Source organism: Pleurodeles waltl, chromosome 3_1, assembly GCF_031143425.1.
Source record: "Pleurodeles waltl isolate 20211129_DDA chromosome 3_1, aPleWal1.hap1.20221129, whole genome shotgun sequence".
Taxonomy (NCBI): Eukaryota; Metazoa; Chordata; class Amphibia; order Caudata; family Salamandridae; genus Pleurodeles; species Pleurodeles waltl.
The window spans coordinates 637,261,973-637,279,963 of NC_090440.1; the positions used below are offsets into that span (position 1 = coordinate 637,261,973).

At 43.6% G+C, this 17,991-nt stretch overlaps 1 protein-coding gene across 1 annotated transcript in view; it reads left to right on the top strand.

Annotated features, from left to right (window-relative positions):
• Positions 1–17,991, top strand: part of LOC138284406 (mucin-2-like) — a 1,072,535-nt gene that overhangs the window by 937,553 nt on the left and 116,991 nt on the right. The window contains exons 34-35 of the mRNA XM_069223143.1: positions 10,299–10,406; positions 13,441–13,571. Of these exons, the coding sequence (XP_069079244.1) occupies positions 10,299–10,406; positions 13,441–13,571 (239 nt within the window). The remainder of the gene's footprint in view (positions 1–10,298; positions 10,407–13,440; positions 13,572–17,991) is intronic.

Genomic DNA, 17,991 nt, shown 5'->3' on the forward strand with positions numbered 1-17,991 from the left:
TACGATGTTCAGGAAGCAAAATATAAACAAACTGAATGCATCAGATAAGCTTTGATTTACTGCACACCAAAATGCATGTTTCAGTTACTGTAGCAGGTTCACACTACGAGGTTTAGAAAGCAAAATATAAACAAGCTGAATACTTCAGGTTATAAACACAGTGAAAGCATAAATAATCAATCATAATAATAGAGCAGAGAAACAAAGGCCTTTCATCCCTCTGTGGAACTTAACTTAGTCCATGAAATGCTGGGACGCCCTCTACCGCCTGCTTGGACCTCTCTCCCCCTCAAGCATCACGTTCAGCAAAACAGGGAGGCAGCGCTGGGCCATGGCAGCTTTCACAACTCCATCTGCGAGCTTCAAATCCCTCACCCACACTTCAGTGCTTAAATAACTCGAAGCTTGGATTCTATCTCATTCTGGCATTTTCTAGCTATGTTATCAGTACTTGGCTGCTCTGCCCTTCTCCAGCCTTTGTTTTCATTCCGTCTTCTCCCTGTACTCTCGTTCTCAAGGTTGAGACGGAGTCTTCTACACAAACAAGCTTGAAAATAATATCATGAACTTTTCTATGTTGTTTGGGGGGGGGTTTCAGCAGGCATCACACTCATCTACACTGCTCAAGCGAATTAACCCTTTGCGTCACAATGTCTTCCGCACCTTTCCCTATACTGATCAGGGCGTATTCCTGTTGGCATAACGGTGTGGGTTTTGCTATAGCCAGTTTATCACTGACCTATGGTGTGGTGCACATGTGTGGGTGTCTGTATAGTGGTGGGATTCTCTGTATGGGTCATGATACCAGTGGCAGATTACCTCCACGGTCACGGTATCTTGGCGGCCATCGGCCCGGCGGTAGGCAGCATTTATCGCCAGGGATGTAATGAGGACCTTAGTGCCCATATAGTTTGGCCAATCCATGAATAATACATCTATGTTCTTTACAGAACTGGAACCTGTTGCCCACTAAACTGTGCTATGTTGTGCAAATTGGGTAATGCAACACACACATGGTGGTTTTTTGGGTGCCCTAAGGGGCACAGTAAGATCAGCAGTGCACTGGATGCAGCTACAGTAGTCCTATATATTGAACAACATATGTGTTAGAAATGGGGTCTTTGGTTGGCAACGCTTTACATGTACAAAAAGGGAAGGTTTAGTCCTGGCAAGTGGGTACACTTGCCAAGTCGAATTTGCAGTTTCAAACTGCACACACAGACACTGCAGTGGCAGGTCTGAGCCATGTTTACAGGGCTACTAATGTGGGTGGCACAACCAGTGCCGCAGGCTCACTAGTAGTATTTGATTTACAGGCCCTGGGCACCTCTAGTGCACTGTATTAGGGACTTACTAGTAAATTAAATATGCCAATCACGGAAAGTCAATCACACATACATTTTACATAGGAGCACTTGCACTTCTTTTCACTAGGTACAGTGGTAAAGTGCCCAGACTAACAAAAACAGCAAAAACAGAGTCCAGCATACATCAACAACCTGGGAAACAGGCAGGGTTGGGACCAATGGCAGTGCCAGAACATAACGCCATTGCTATATGGTGAAGGCTTAGGCTCAAAATTTGGTTCCTAACCCTGAACAGTCAAGGAAGGTCCATTGATACCAATGGTGTCCCCCCTTATCACACATGCTCAGTGCTATCTGCCTGAGATGTGACACAGTTCAGTACCTATTTTTCAAATGCACCATTTGGAAACAGCCCCTGCCATATGTATGCCCCCCTTGCATACATCTTGCCAGGCGTGGGGATGATGTGGGGAAAGAGGTAGGTATGTGCACAATGGCCACTTAATGCCATAAATATTTTTGTGGTGAGTGGATCTAGGTCTAGGAGAGCCACATGGCTGTGAGGTATGTGACACTGATGTGTGGCATGGAAGTGCTTTACCCTCTTACATCACAACCTATGTTCCAACCATCTTTGTTACTGTTGTGTTTCTTTCTTGCTCTCTGAGGTATGAGCAACATTCCAATCGTATACAGTATATACTGGAGAATGAGTAGACCATTGACATTCAGGTGCAAAATGATTTATTGGTGATGATTATAAAGTGATATTATTTGTACAGTGTCTAGGTGTAGAAGTTCTGTACAATTTGTTATCTTCTGTGAACTCCAGCAGCAGAGTTTTGTTGTCCCCCTCCACCTGTGCCGCAGCAATGTCATTCTCCTCCTCATTGGGGACATCTACCAGTTCATCACAGGGAAAATTGTTCTGTTTACATATGTTACGCAAGATTGCCCATACAAGTATCATCTTGCATACTGTGGTGGTGCATACAATAGGCTTCCTCCTGTCTGGCCCAGGCACCTGTACCTTGACTTCAGGAGCCCAAATGTCCTCTCCACCACATTTTGTGTCCTTCTGTGCCCTTCATTGTATGCCCGCTCTTTCAATGTTGTTGGGTTGCCAAAAGGAGTCATCACCCATGGCTGTATGCCGTAACCTTGGTCGGCTGCAAAGGTATGAAAGAACATGTGTTGATAATGCATATATGTGGTTTTGTATGTTCCATGGCAGCTGTTAGTTTTAGGTGGAGTGGTGACTCCAACCTGCTTCTGGTACTGCGAGTTTTCCTGTTTTCTAGCATGGTTGCATTGGTTTGTGTTGATGGACATTATTATCATGGGTTGTGGCTCAGGGATCTGGTGATTGCCAAAATAATCTAAACTGATAGTTCAACCATGCCACACATGTGTTGTGTTGTCTATATTTGAGGCTATGTCCTATTGTTAGTGGGACCTACCACCTCCTTGCACGACTATAGTGTAATTTGTTTGGCACCATGGTAGCCCTACCAAGCCTAATTCAGGCCTCCATGTTACCATTTGCATGCAGTGCAACACTTCGTGACCCTTTGTGGCACACGGGTATGATTCACACCATTGGAGGAGTAGCAGAATAAGTGCAGTGGAATCTTCAAGGTTCCTATACATGATTTCTCACACACACTTTCAACACATGGACAGTGCAGGCGTTGGGAGGAGGCACACCATATGTTTGCATGGGTCCCTATGTACAGTGCATGAAAGTTCAGGTATGTTCTCAATACTCTACAGAGTCCTACTATGGCATCCGTTATCTTTACTGTACTGCACCTACTGTGCTCCATGGTGGCCCTTTACGTTTATACGGTGAACACATGGTGTGGTTATGGGACGCAAAGGGGCGCATGTGAAGTGGCATTGGACTAGGTGCAGCACCACTTCTCGTTTATCTGACCCATAGTGTTTCATGGCTGGTGATGTTGTATTCCTATACACTTGTGTGACATTTGATATTTGTGCCACCAGAGGCTTGTACACAATGACAAATGTAGGGCTTTGTCTATGTGTGACTTTCTTTACATTTACATGACCTATGCCACTCACATGGCTGAGCTATTCATTGTTTGGCGTCATGTGTGTGAGATCAGTATTTAGTTGTCAGCCAGTGGACACTTGCAGTGGTTTGGGCACAGCTTCTCTATGAAAAGGGGATATAGCTCCACCTGTCCTTCACGTGGTGTGCGAGTCTGGTTGCTGCTGCGTTATGTACATATGTGTGTATGTGTGTGTGATGTGCAGTGAGTGCAGTGAAGTGTGGCATGTGGCATATGTGAGGTTGTCTGTACATCTGTGTTCCCCTGCCCATGTGTGTTTAATGTGGTGTATGTCTTGTTTGTCCTAAAAGGTTGTTGTGTTGTTTGTGTACTGGTTGGCATGGTGGCATGGTGGCTTACCTAGAAGTAGGCCATTGACATATTGCCCATCCTGGAACCGCTCACTGATGGTGGAATGCCGCAATATGTAGGCATCATGGACACTGCCGGGATATTTAGCTAGGATGTTTGAGAAGAGTCCACACTGCACATTTATGGAATAGGTGTGTTTGAGGTTCCTGTAGACGTGTTCCATTGCAGCAGGTGGCACAAGTTGGACATGGGTGCAGTCCATTGTACCCATCACATGCAGGAACCCGGCAATTCTGTAGAAACCTTGCTTGGTCTCCTGCTGCAGTTCCTGGGTGTTGGGGAAGCAGATGTGGTGGGGTATGAGTCTTTGTCAGCCCTGAGACTTCAAAACAGGGGGCAACCCCAGTCCAAGCTCTTGGAGATTCTTCCTAAGCAGGAATATACCACAAAGTCCAGTCTTTGTCCTGTTTCACAGGCAGAAGCAGCAACTGCAGGATAGCCCAACAAAGCACAGTCATAGGCAGGTGCAGCACTTGGAAGACTGTAGAGTGATGAAAAATAGTTGAACCGGGAGCCAAGTATGATAGTAGTCTCCAACTGTCTTGGGATACCTTGTGATCCCCACCTTACCAGCTCCCAGAAGCACCTGATATTTTTGCTTCTGAGTGCCCCCATGAGTGCTTACAAGCCTTTGCTTGCATTTTGGCTTTTTTTATATTTAAAAAGACACTTTTACTTTTGCCATAGTTATTTTAATGGTTTCCCCATCAGGATTATTGTGCCCTGTTTTCTGTGCCAATGCTAGTGCAGATTTCAGCTTGCTGCACTCCTGGTTGAACCATTTCATATACTGGGGGCCAGCAACCTTGCCTCTGAGACAGGTTAATTACACTTTTGAATCAAAGAACATTCTCTGGGTCATTGAAATCTCTTAACTCTTGGCAGTTTCTTTTTGGTCAAAGTTTAGGCCTCTGTCAATACCCAGTTGTGGCCTAATGTGCTTATGCCATATGATAGACTTTCTCTTTGCTATTAATGTTAATGCGCTTTTCAGTTGCTGTGGGACTGGAGTAACATTCATGTAGGCATGCCACCACACGGGCCGTGATCACTCTCAATTCTTTGTCCAGTTACACGGTCATCGAATAGCTGCCATGAGTCCAAACTGATAAGGCTATCAAGTTTGTGTAACCACCTGATTGAAAAGTGTGGCAAGCTAGCTAGCAAGTCTCAATTTATGGAGTCAGAGATCATTTTTGAGCATGAGAGACATTAGAGAGGCTCCTCTCCTTGAACAAAGACTTAACAGAGTTTGTGTGTAGGTTGGTCTACAAATAACATGATTATTCAATACGTCTTAATTGGCCATGGTGGGTTTGGTGTTTGGTTGTTGGATTTGGTGTCAAAGTCTCTGCAAAGCATAATGACATGTTGCTCTGCTCATGAGTGATTGGTACGTGAAGGTGTCAAAAACTTTTGTCAGACCGTATCAGTTTGCTTCTCCAGCTCATACAGTTGCCTGTAAAAATCTGTCTGCAAGTCTGACAAAAAGAGTTAGCTCCCAAACATTGCCAATAACTGCCAACATTTGAAAATTCTTGTTAATTTCAGATTACACTTGGGCAACTGTATCACGTCCAGAGCCATGGTCTCCTGGAAGCAATAAACAGCGTTTGATTTCACAAATTTGTGTCATCTAAAATCAATTTCAGGCAAGCGATGGTCCAACTAAGCACTTTTAGCCTATTCATGTGATTTAGGATAGTACTCAACTCCCATGGATGATGAACAACGTATACTGGCAATCCTGGGAGATTGTGAGTCATGAACTCAGCACCCCTCCTAATGATTTGCAAGCAAATGTAACCTTAATTTGGTACTTCAGTTGTGGTCACAAAGCTTTGATGAAACACCAACATCCGAAGAAGCATGGTATCAATTCATGATTTAGAAGCTGTCCATAAGAGACATCTTTCTCTCTGTGGATGTAGGCTGTGGTCAATAAGAGGGAACACATAGTATTCCAAGGGAACCACTGCTCCACTCAACCTCCCAACGTTTTTCACATCATGGCAGTATTTTTCTCATTTCAGCCTCTGTTCATTTGGAAGAAATGGACTGCAATAAAAAATATTTAAAAAAACAAGAAAGAAACAGTTAATGCCAGCATCTACATTCCCAGCAATACTCAATGCTAACCATAACAGTCCCAGCTACAGATAATAGTGAGATACCAATAATAGGTGTCCAGTTTCTCCATCTTCTCTACCCAGCAATGAAATATCTCTCTTTCTTGCTTTGTCCCTCACACTCTGTTTTCCCACTGTCAATCTTTTTCACTTTTTCTCCCTCTCTCAAAGACACATTCTCTGGCTCTTTTGGGGTAGGGAATGTGCACAGTGCACAGTTATGTTCCTCAGCCCTAAGTGCTTAACTGCAAGTAATTGGTATTCTATTTATTTTTATTTTAGCTGTTACCATTTACACAGAGGCCTAAGCTTGCCTCTTGAGATGAGTACTGAGGTCCTAACCCAAGTCTGTAACTTGGAGGGGTGCACAAAATGTGTTCTCATTTTACAGCTAGTGGACTCGCATCTTAGTCATAGATTTAGCATGTAGAGTGGTTGTGGCAGCATACCATGTTTTGTGAATCTATCGTGATGTGGAGATACAGCTTTATCTGTGTCACTAGAGCAGAGGTCTACTTGCCCACTCTTGTAAAGTGCTGCCTCTGTCTGCTAACACAAACTCCAGCACTGACATCCCAGATGTATGTTGCACATGTTTGTTCATGTGGGCGCAGTGGTACATGCATTGTCTGGGAGAGTAAACTAGAGTAATGGAGACCTGAATGTTCCATTTTAAAAGTGATTTGCGTACAAGATGGAGGTGAGGTTGCTTTCCTAGAAAGTGAAAGTGTATTGCTGGTGACTGGGGACAGAAGATATAAGACTACCTTAGGAATGCATTTAGGTATTTTATTGAGAGGAGCTGCTGCTTAGTCTTCCTGTAGCACTCCCTTTTGGAGGATGGTGGGTTTGAAGGGTGGGACTGTGTTAAAGTGAAAGGAACCTATTTAGGTGAATCTAGCCTTTTTTGTCTTCACTGATCACTGTACAGTGCAGCTTTTGATAGCCAGGTACAGACAACTCACACTGCTTTGTGCCAGTGTTGTGGATGTATCAGGCTGGAGACTACCCTGTAGTGAAGAGTATAACTATACACAATGGCCTTGTTTGGAGAGTAGCCTGGAGATGAAGCTTGAAAGAAGAACCACCAAAAACAATTCTGAAAGTGCAGAGAATCCAAACTACTTGTGTGCTTAAAAATGGGAACCGCTGACCTACCACTTGTTCCAGTTCCACGTTCTCTCTGCAGAGTACTCCAATGCCTAATGTGCAATCAGAGCCTGGTCTGCCTGGCAGCCAGCTTCCCAGAGTTAATGGGGACACCACCTGGAGTCTTGCCATGTTGAAAAGTTGTACTCCTGAACTGAGGAGCCTTGAAGCCAAGGCACCTTCTGAGAAAAGAAAGGAGTCTGCAAACCCTGCAGGAGGTGTCAAGAAGTAGCTAGACCGTGATGCTGTGGGTCTATGAAACTGAGAAAGATGGCGGAGAGCAATCTGAAAGCCTTAGCATTGTGGGTGCAGTCTCTCAAGGAGTGCGCTTGTGAGCAGTAATCGTGAGTCGACAGTTCACCTTACCATTATGCAAAGAAGAATGCTTGCTGCTGCTTACGCTACTGACTTAAAGAGTTGTGCCTATGGTGGACATGGCCACTGAAGAACAGACCTGTGCATGTCACCAAGAAGAACTGAGTTGTTTGTGCAGTGCACATTGCCACTGAAATCAAGAAATGTGCCAGCCCAAGATCACTGCCACCAAAAAGAAAGTGTACCCATGGTGGACACCCCCACTGTATCTTAGAAGTGCACTCTGCAATTGCCTTCAGGCTGTTGTCACCCTCCCGCCTGCGTGATGGCCCACCTGCTGTCTATTGAATAGTGACCGAGAATCAAAGGTATAACATCTGCCAAAGGCCTCCTCCTGCAACCACTAACTATAGGCGCCAAAGGACTCCAAGCAGAAGAACCCACTACCCCATCCTGCTGCAGCCTGCCTGAGCTAAGGCTCATCCGCTGCTACTGCATCGCCTCCCTGAAGCAGTACAGATCTGAGACAAATGTTGCCATTTTTTCACTACCAGCTGAAAGGGACACAAAGAACTGCATACTATGAGACTGATTTAAAAGGGACTGAATTGAACTGAATGCGCTTGCTGTTGAACTGAGGTATGTAAACTTAATCCTTGGTGCATGCTGCAAAGGAGTGACGTTGTGCCCAGACATCGGACACAAGTGAAATGGTACCTGGAGAGAAAGGTGAGAAGAGGGGGTTGTAGCCAAGGTACAGTAAACTAAACACTAATCATATCTGCTGCTATTATTTGTATGGTATTCCATTTCAAATGTGTGTATTAAAATAAAGCACTGGAGCGGTAAGTCAGTTATTGCACTGCGAGTGGTTGTTTAGTCCTGAGTTCGATCACTACCTCCCTGAGAAGCCTGTGACTGCTCCACATCACATCAAGGGTTTGTATTTAGCTAAATTTGCAAAGCCGTAATAGGGCAGGCTTCTAGATATCAGAGACAAACGATTGCAGCTCCTATGACTGACTCTGCTTACCCAGAGGCCCCCAAATGGGGTCCGACATTCTCTTTCTGTGTAATAAATCACCTCCCATTTTGTCTTCTCTCCTTGCATTGTCTCTGCCACAGCATCTCTTATTCACCATCAGTCTCTTTATGTCCTTATGCATACCCCTGTTTCTCTTTATTTCTTACTCAATATTAGTGTTATACTTGCCTTTCGGGGCATGTGTCAGCTTGTAACTACCAGAGCGGCTAGCTTGAACACTCCAGTGTGCTGGCTCTTTTGTATCCTATGGGCTGTGACAGGACCAAAAATGCCAGCAGACACACTTGCGGTTTTTAAGCAAGCCTCTTTGGCAGCATCAGGCTGCCAGACTGCCCGAAAGGCCAGTCCAAAACTCCTCAATCTCTTGCTTATTCCTATCTTTATCACTGTTTCTCTCTGTCAATCTCTCTCTCTCTCTCTCTCTCTCTTGCTGTCTCTCTTTCACTTGCCATTTCTTTTAATCTCTATATCTCTTCTGTATCAGTCAATATCGCATTACATTGCTCTTAAGTTATCTGCAGATCTCTCTGCTTTTTCCGCTGTATTTGCTTTCCTGTCACCTTTGCTAACTCTGCCTCCCTCTCTATTTATCGCACACGTATTTTCCCTTGCATTAAGTTAATTACCCTCTGTGAATCTCTCCCTGCCACTCTCTCTGCCTCTCTCGGTTTCTTGTTGTCTTCCGGTCTCATTCAGTCTCTGTTTCTCTCTCTGCTACCCTTCTCTCGATCTCTATGTCTTTAACCCATTCTATGTATCATTCATCCTCTCTCTCACGTTGCATTTCTGTCTTTATCTGTGCCTGCCACAATGAGTCTTGTTCTCGCTCTCATCCTGCTTCTAACTCCCAATAATTCTCTCACTATTTTTCTCTCACTGTCACTCTCCCAATCTGTTTATCTCTTCTAGCTTTCATTGACTTTTTTCGATCTTTTTGTCTCCCAATCCCCGTGCTTCTCAGTATGACAGTATCTATACCTGTTTTTCTCTGCATTTCTGTCTGGGAATCTTTCTTTGTTTTGCCATTCTGTCCATCAGCGCCCCCTCCCTGTCTCTTTCCACTTATCCTCCCACAATCCTCCTACTTTTCCTTCACATACTTCATTTTTCCAGTGCGTCCTTAAAGGCACTGGAACTATGGCTGAGGCTGATGATGCAGCATTCCAGAAACGAGGGTTTTTAAGAAACATAATGGGAAACCATGAATCCTTTCTATCAGTGTTCTTTTCACAGCTACATTAGGCTTTTGTCCAAAATCAGTGAAAGGCCGATGATAACTAATATGTGCTCAGAAAACAAATTGTAACCAGACATTGCACAGTTGGTTCTCGTGTATATCAATGTTTATATTATGTGGCATTGCTAACCTTTGTTAATCTTGTGACCAGGTCCTATGAAGATGAAAACACTAGGCTTATGAAAGGCACCAGTGTTAAAAATAACTTCTTTTTACAGTTCACAGATATGGAAAATGGGGTTCAATTTAGAATTCTACGTTTGAAATGCGATGGAAGGCAGGTTAGCCAATAGGGTGAGAACACGAACCAATACACGTGTATTGGCTAAACCTACTCTGATTTATAAAGGTCCTCTTTCGAATAACTAATTTGTAATTAACAAATTGAAATAGTTTAACCAGATGTTAAAAAATATTGCACCTTAATAAGCCATTGAGCCATATTTTTGCAAAAATATCTGACCACTTTTTTATTCACTTTCCTCTGTCCCACAACACGAACTCCATGGGCTTCCGCGGGGAGAGGGAGATGCAAAGAGGCGGGGGGGGGGTATTTGCCCCCCACTTTGGTTGAGGTACAAAACCAACTCCAACAATGTCCATTGCGATCATTGCAAAACAATTAATGATAAACAACGATACTCTCTGATATTGTCATTTTACCCATAGGTACCCCTCGGAATGCTACAGTAACTTACAGAACCATCGAGTCCGTCCTTACCACTAAAACTACTGCATACTGCTTCTGTGAAGTGAATGGCACTAATTATCATCCAGGTAACAGCAGAAGTTTGAAAATATATGAAGTAGTGTTTGCAGCTCTTCGTATACATGCTTGGTTCCATCTGTGATTGCGAAAATCGGCTTTTTCATTTTTTTAAACCTATTGTCCAAATGTTACTCGATGGAAAAAAAACAGTAGCGCTTTCCTGAACGTGAATGCGTTATATAACCAAAAGCAAACAAACATCTTGCTTCATGTTCCTAAAATGTTTATGCTTACTTAATAAGACATCCGTTTTCAAAAATTATAATTAGAGAGTTTAGCCAGAAGCCAAACTCCATCCTCCTGTCTCTTTCTTTTGGGTCCAGGCAAGGACACCATGCCTGATCGAACATGTAGGCAATGGTTTTAGAAGGCATGTACAACCTCTTACTTTGATCAACTTCAAATTTACATGCACATTCCACTTCTTCTGGAACGGTGCATTTCAGGGAGGCCAAAAAGAACTTTCAAAGTCGAAAATAACAGATCAGCGAAGGTAGCAAAACAATTCTCTGGATACCCAAAGAAAAAAACAAGCATTACACTGAACAGGTGAGCAGCAATACTGAACATATATCAACTAAAGCTTAACTCTGCTGACTCAATGAGAAATTCAGAATTGTCATTAAATCATTAATAATCCGGTGTGGACTTCAGAGGATGGATTATTTATGACAGACAAACAAATAGAAAAATCATTGCATTAGTAAAGCTAATAGGTTAAGGCCAGTCGTTCCTAACCTTTTAACTTCTGGGAACCCCTACTTTATCATTAGGGGAACCTAGGGACCCCCAGTGAATCATTATTGAAATTAAGGACCCCCCACTGAGTCATTACTGGAAGCCAGGGACACGGGCCTAAAAATTGTCAATGATTTGAACCACAAAAAATACACAAAAAATACAGAAACAAATATTCATCAAACACATACACACATGAAAACTCATTTTATTCAATTTGCAAACAAATATGCATAAAAAATAAAACATTTAATTTTAATAAGACGGTTGGATCTTTTCTGAATTTATTTGAAGCTATACATCGTCCTTACTGTTTTCTGTTTGATGCACCTGCACTGCTCCCACAAATCAATCTGAGGATTAATTTAATTTTTAGCCTCCAATTTCAAATTCCTTGACAGTTACATTATGTTTTAAAATTTTCAATTGTATATGTAGCTACATTTTTTATATACATTTTATAACACTATATACTGTTAGTATTATGTAATTTTCCAAGTAGTCGCCTATCCCCTGAGAAGGCTCCCTGGACCCCCAGGGATCCCTGGACCACAGGTTGGGAACCACTGGTTTAGGCCATGAAACCTATTGGCTTTGCGGATGCTTATTTTTTGTGTTAGAAAGCATCCTCAAATGTTTGTGTATCTGTTGTGGCCATCTTCAAACAGGTTTGTAAAATGAAACACAATCGATGAAGAGATATCATTTTAGATAGATATTTAGACATTTGCGGTGGTCATCTTTGAAGTCACTGCCATTAATGTATGTGCCTCTTTGGCGGGCTTCTTTGAGAATCATTTTGTTTTATTTGTATAAAATGGTTTGAAAAATGGCCTTTGTTTATGCATGCATATGCATCCACTGCATTTTTAGATGAAAATTGTCAAAATAAAGCAAAACCCATTCAGAAATCCCTGCTGCACTTGAGTGCACATCAGCAATTGGTGGGCACCAATAGTGGAATGGTCGGGGAATTCTTATAATGTGGCTGGTTGCCAATATGTTGGTGTAGCAGGAAACTACAAAAAAATTTAAAAGCAAAAAAAAAATAAACAAGGTGGGTCTGGGAATCAAGAGGACCTTAGTTAGGGCGAGAAAGGGTTATGAAGAAAGTAGGATTGGGGAGATGGACAGCATGGCAGAGAGATGGAGAGGAAATAGTCCCTCCCTGCCCTTGAAAACAAGGTCTGACACAAAGAGTGGAATAATACTTCATCCAATCAAAACACCGTAAGACCAAAATGCTCCTGGCTGGTACAAACACACGAATAGGGAGGGAAACCAACAAATCTGCAGCAGAGAATATAAACGGAAATTGCCACCTAGTCATGACAAAGGGACAGAAATAAAGTCCACTCTATGTCCCGTATTTATACTTTTTTTGCGCCGCATTTGCGTCGTTTTTTGACGCAAAAATGGCGCAAACTTGCAAAATGCCATTGTATTTTGAAGGTTTGCGCCGTTTTGCGTCAAAAAGCGGCGCAAATGCGGCGCTAAAAAAAGTATAAATACGGGCCTAAGTATTTTGAAGATTTGTTACATTTGTTACGTTGGTCTTTGTTAAAGACAGCAAAAGCTGCCTGCAGAGAGACCACAGAAAATGATCTGAGCAACTAAAGGCATGACATGCTGGACATAAAACAAGTGCTCCCAATTGATAATGTGTGTGCGTGTGTCATTTACGTTTCTGTCCCTAGGTTACAGCATCCATGACTGCTTTGTTGCTAAAACGAGTACGGTGCTTTGTAAAAAAAAACAAAAAAAAAACAGTACAGTAAATTCGAAATAGTTGACCAAAGAGACTTAACGACCCAAAATTCTTGCTGCTTCGATTTTCTTTGATCCAGTTTGTCAGAACTTCAAACATTCACATAAAAAACAGCCTTCATGGACAAGGGCGAGCAGAAAGTGAATCTTGTAACATTGGCAATGTTGTGGTTTTGTTACTACTATATTTAGCTAGTAGCTGCTAAACCCTCAATCTGAAGCGGAGTCCCATTTGGTAAAAATATGTGTTAATCCACAAAAAATATGTACATTTGAGCTCTTCAAAAAGTCCCCGACCAACCAACTCGTCGCAAGCATGGTTGATCCTGACAAATTAACAGGTTGAGGTGCACAGCTAATGTGCCGTGGTTCCCTTGTGAACACACTGGGTGTTGAGACATTAAAGCTAACATTATATAATCGAATGTGACTTGCTTTCAAATTATCACATTTCCCTTAGTCTTGTTCCTGCTTTCAATTCATCAAGCTCCGATTCAACAGTCTCACAATTTTAACGTTGTGTTCAATGTACTGTAGGTGAGGTCCTTTACAATATGACGAATTTTAATGGCTGTGGGACTTACGCCATCTGCGGTGATGACTGTCGGGTTCAGAAGCACCTGGCAAATTGTCTTTTCTTCTGTGGGCACGTGGATCCGCCGAGACAGGTAATTACTCATTTATAACTCACTGAAAGTTCATTGTGAGGGGGACACATCTACCCACACTGCAGCCTTCAGTAACAGAAAAAACCTTATAGGTCACCGTTCACGATAGGACCTGATGATTTTACAGCCTTCAGCTATGTAGTTTATGCATGGAGAGAAACTGAGCTGCAACGCATGTAAATGTTGTTCTGAAAGAGCCTATATCTCTGAGTAATATTTATGTACAGCTTTTAAAATCTCTTGTTCAGAGTTTTCAAGAACTACAAATCTTAAGACCAACCAGCCAGGACATTACTAATAATTATTAGTACTACAAGTGATTTTTGCAGTCAACTGGTTTATTCAAAGTATTATTAAGGAACTCAAAGACGTTCCAAAATGATCCCACATCCCTTTGGGAAACATATCTGTAAGAATCGCATTTGCATACAGATTTCAGTCATGCGGGAGATGGATGAGAGCTCTTGGCACGTTTTCTATATTCTTGTTAGCTGAAGTAACTGTTTAAAAGTTCCTGTATTCTGAGTTCCTTCTTCAGGATACTTAGGCCCGTATTTATACTTTTTGACGCTAAACTGCGCTAACGCAGTTTAGCGTCAAAATTTTTGCGCCGGCTAACGCCATTCTGAAGCACCATGCGGGCGCCGTATTTATTGAATGGCGTTAGCCGGCGCAAGCAGACCGGCGCTGCCTGGTGTGCGTGGAAAAAAAACACGTACACCAGGCAGCGCCGGCGTAGGGAAAAATGGCGTTAGGGCGTCTTAAAAATGGTGTTGACGCTAAAAAATCGCCTCCACTTGATTTGCGCCATTTTTAACGACGCCCAGACGCCATTTACATGACTCCTGTCTTAGTAAAGACAGGAGTCATGCCCCCTTGCCAAATGGCCATGCCCAGGGGACTTATGTCCCCTGGGCATGGTCATTGGGCATTGTGGCATGTAGGGGGGCACAAATCAGGCCCCCCTATGCCAAAAAAAATATATAAAAAAAAAACGAATTTATACTTACCTGAACTTACCTGAATGTCCCTGGGGTGGGTCCCTCCATCCTTGGGTGTCCTCCTGGGGTGGGCAAGGGTGGCAGGGGGGGTTCCTGGGGGCATGGGAGGGCAGCTGTGGGCTCATTTTGAGCCCACAGGTCCCTTAACGCCTGCCCTGACCCAGGCGTTAAAAAGAGGCGCAAATGCGGGGTTTTTTGACCCGACCACTCCTGGGCGTGATTTTTGCCCGGGAGTATAAATACGACGCATTTGCGTCGCAGTCATTTTTTTGGACGGGAACGCCTACCTTGCATCTCATTAACGCAAGGAAGGCGTTCACGCAAAAAAATGACGCTCTTTACTCATACTTTGGCGAAAGACGCGTCTAACGCCAAAGTATAAATATGGCGTTAGTTTTGCGCCGAATTTGCGTAGAAAAAAACGACGCAAATTTGGCGCAAACGGAGTATAAATATGCCCCTTAATTTACCGGATGTGATGCTTTCCTTCATGAACTGGTTGGTATGTACAGAAAAATTTATAGAACTGCAACAGTTTCAACATAGAACAATAGGTACCTCTGCTTTATGTGCAAGTCCTATGGACATCTCCTACAGGCCTCCAACTCTCCTAATGTCTCGGCATTTCAACTCTCATTGCTTCACTCTTACATACCTATCTCAGCCCCCTTATGCCACTCCTCTGCTTTTCATGTTCTACTTGACTGAATCCTTCTATCGCTCCTGAATTTCCCCTGCCCTTGTTTTTTTAAGTCTATTTTATTTTTAGTTTAGTGGTAGAGGACTTGCTTAGTAAGAGTTTTGTAATGCACTGCATCTAAACTTTTGGATGTGTCTAATCTAGTAGGGCAGGACACCATTGTGAAATTCTTTAGCCACAGTCCACTGTGTGGCTACAATTGAGGTCTGCACAGCCACCGGACTGACCCAAACAGTAACTGCCTTCTCAAAAGAAAAAGCGTGCAGCCTGCGGTGCCCACCCCAGAGGATGTCACCAATCAGCTTCGGTGGCTTGCACTGCACTGATCTCTGTTTGCAGGACAGACCACCCCACCCTGAAGTATAAAGCTGCTGCTTCAAGGCACTGCAGCACTGCCTGACTAAAGTGGCAATAGATATTTAGCTGCTGTTCCCTACAGGGCCTCAAAGCTGTTAAGTCATGACAGGGGTCTCATGCCTGGAGAAGAGGATTGCAAGATAGCAGGACAGGAGTGAGGTCCCAATCTGACTGCAATTTGACTCACCAGACACGACCACAAGGTCTGTCTGCTGCCAACACCTCCAAAGCCAGAAGAGGGCCATCATCAGAAGCCTACTACTACTTCTGTCTTCAGGATCTTGATAAGCATCATGAGACCCCTGGGCCTGAGCAGTTCTAACATGAGCCAACTAAGGCCAAGCATAACTCCAAAGAGACAGAAAGTAATCAGAAAAGCTACTGCAGTGCTCCACTATCCAGTGGATGAGAAACTATTAGCCTGTTACAAGCCTGAAAGAGACTGTATGCTAACTATACCTTCATTATTAACTACACCTCTGGGCCCTAGATTATTAGAGATGGGAAGGAGTGCAGAGTGCAGGGAGGGGATGGGCTCTTGAAGTATATTGAACTCACTTCCATGCATCCATTACATGGGATATTGTTTGGTTTATGTAGCACTGTGCCTTCCTGTAGAATAAAGTACTGTTCTGTTCTTAGAGAAGCAGTGGGCTTGATAGTAACATTATTGCACTGCTGGGTGCATTGTGATTTTTGAGACTGTCGAAGAACCCAGTGACTGATCACCATTGTAGAAAAGTGTCCCTTTGTGTATTGCCACCCCACCACCCACCTTTTGCCCCATTGCTGATGGTTATGACTCTGTTAGTTCCTGACCTCATGTCAGGTAGTGTGAACGCTCCCAGGAGTCAGAAACATAGGCTGAGGCAGAAAGGATGTCACACCTCCTGCCCCCTAGCCGGGCTAGTTATTAGGCACATCAGGGCTGTGAGCTTCAAAGGCTTTACCACCCCTGATCACCATCTGTGCTGTCCCCAGAGGAGGAAACAGTCCTCCCACTACCCCAGGCACATATGCTCATGGACAGGTGGGAAATGAGGTATGCAGGGTAGTACACACCCCCAGCAGGCTGACCACACCTCTAGGGTAAGCATCCCAGTCTGTGCACAAAATGTTGGTTTCTGTCATCTTAGGAGTGGCAGAGTAGAGGGCTCTGGGTAGCAAAAAGTGACCCATCCCACCGGATGTTATCACCTCAGGGGCAGATTAGCTGTAGGAGCTAGCTGCCCATTGGCCACTACACCCCACAACCCTAAAATTTCATAAATCCAGGATTTAAGGGACTCCCCTGACACCAGAATTTCAGATCTGATTGACCAACTTTAAAAAAAAAACAAGAGGAGCCCTGTGTCGCCAACATATGTACTTTGCCCACTGCAAAAAGCAAAAGAGGGATCCACTGTCCCATAGGCATCAGTCTGGGAACTGCATGAACGACCCTCATTCTCGGCTGAAACTCGGCACTGCCAACCAGAGGAACCCCTGAGGATGCCAGAAGCACCCTCAGTCTCCCTTGGACTAGTGACACCAATCCCTTGCAAACTGCAGGTAAAAACACTCACAGGATCTGAAGATTCAGCACCATCAGGCCCTCCATGGAATCTCCCAAATCCCGGTGGTCCAGTGTCTTCTGAGAGTTGTAGTCTCCTCTACCCGAAGTTTCAGGCCTCTATGTCACTCCCCCGGACTCTGTAATCTCCCCAAAGATTTTTATCACCTTTACCACTGCCAAGGCTTGTTGGTTGCCAGTCCGTAAAGGGAACCCCTCACTCGACACTGCAACTGTAGAGCACACCATGCAGCCTGCATCTGAGGTAGCCAACTCAGCCCCATCTGAGTTTTTTTATCTTATTCACTGCACTGTCATGTAAGTGGTAAAATGAGCAGCAGGACAACTCTGCATCCAGTCGTCACAGGCCAGGTAAAACTGAACTGACTGTTGTGGCTTGGTCCTAGGACACGCACAACCTTAACCCTGCAAGAGTTCCACGTAACTTTACCTATAAGTGGTCTTTTGTCTCAAGTGGTTTTTCCCCATTGACTTCGATTAAATGTTTAAACGCCATTTTTGCTGTGATCTCATTTGCTTCAATAATCTATAACTCTGCTCATACTTATGCAATTCTGTTCATTTTAATGTCTAAATTCAAATAGAAATAATCTCTATTTTTGCAAATTGGTGTCAGAATTCTTTAGTCCTATCAATTACTTATCGTCCGTGTTGGTACTCTGAAATGCTTAACATGTTCCTCTAAGTAAAGACTGCGTGCACTTTTTTCCCCACAACCAGGACTGAGCTAGAGGTTTACTAGTGTGAATCCAAGGACCATCTTTTGTGTATTTTAAGAGTGTTACATGG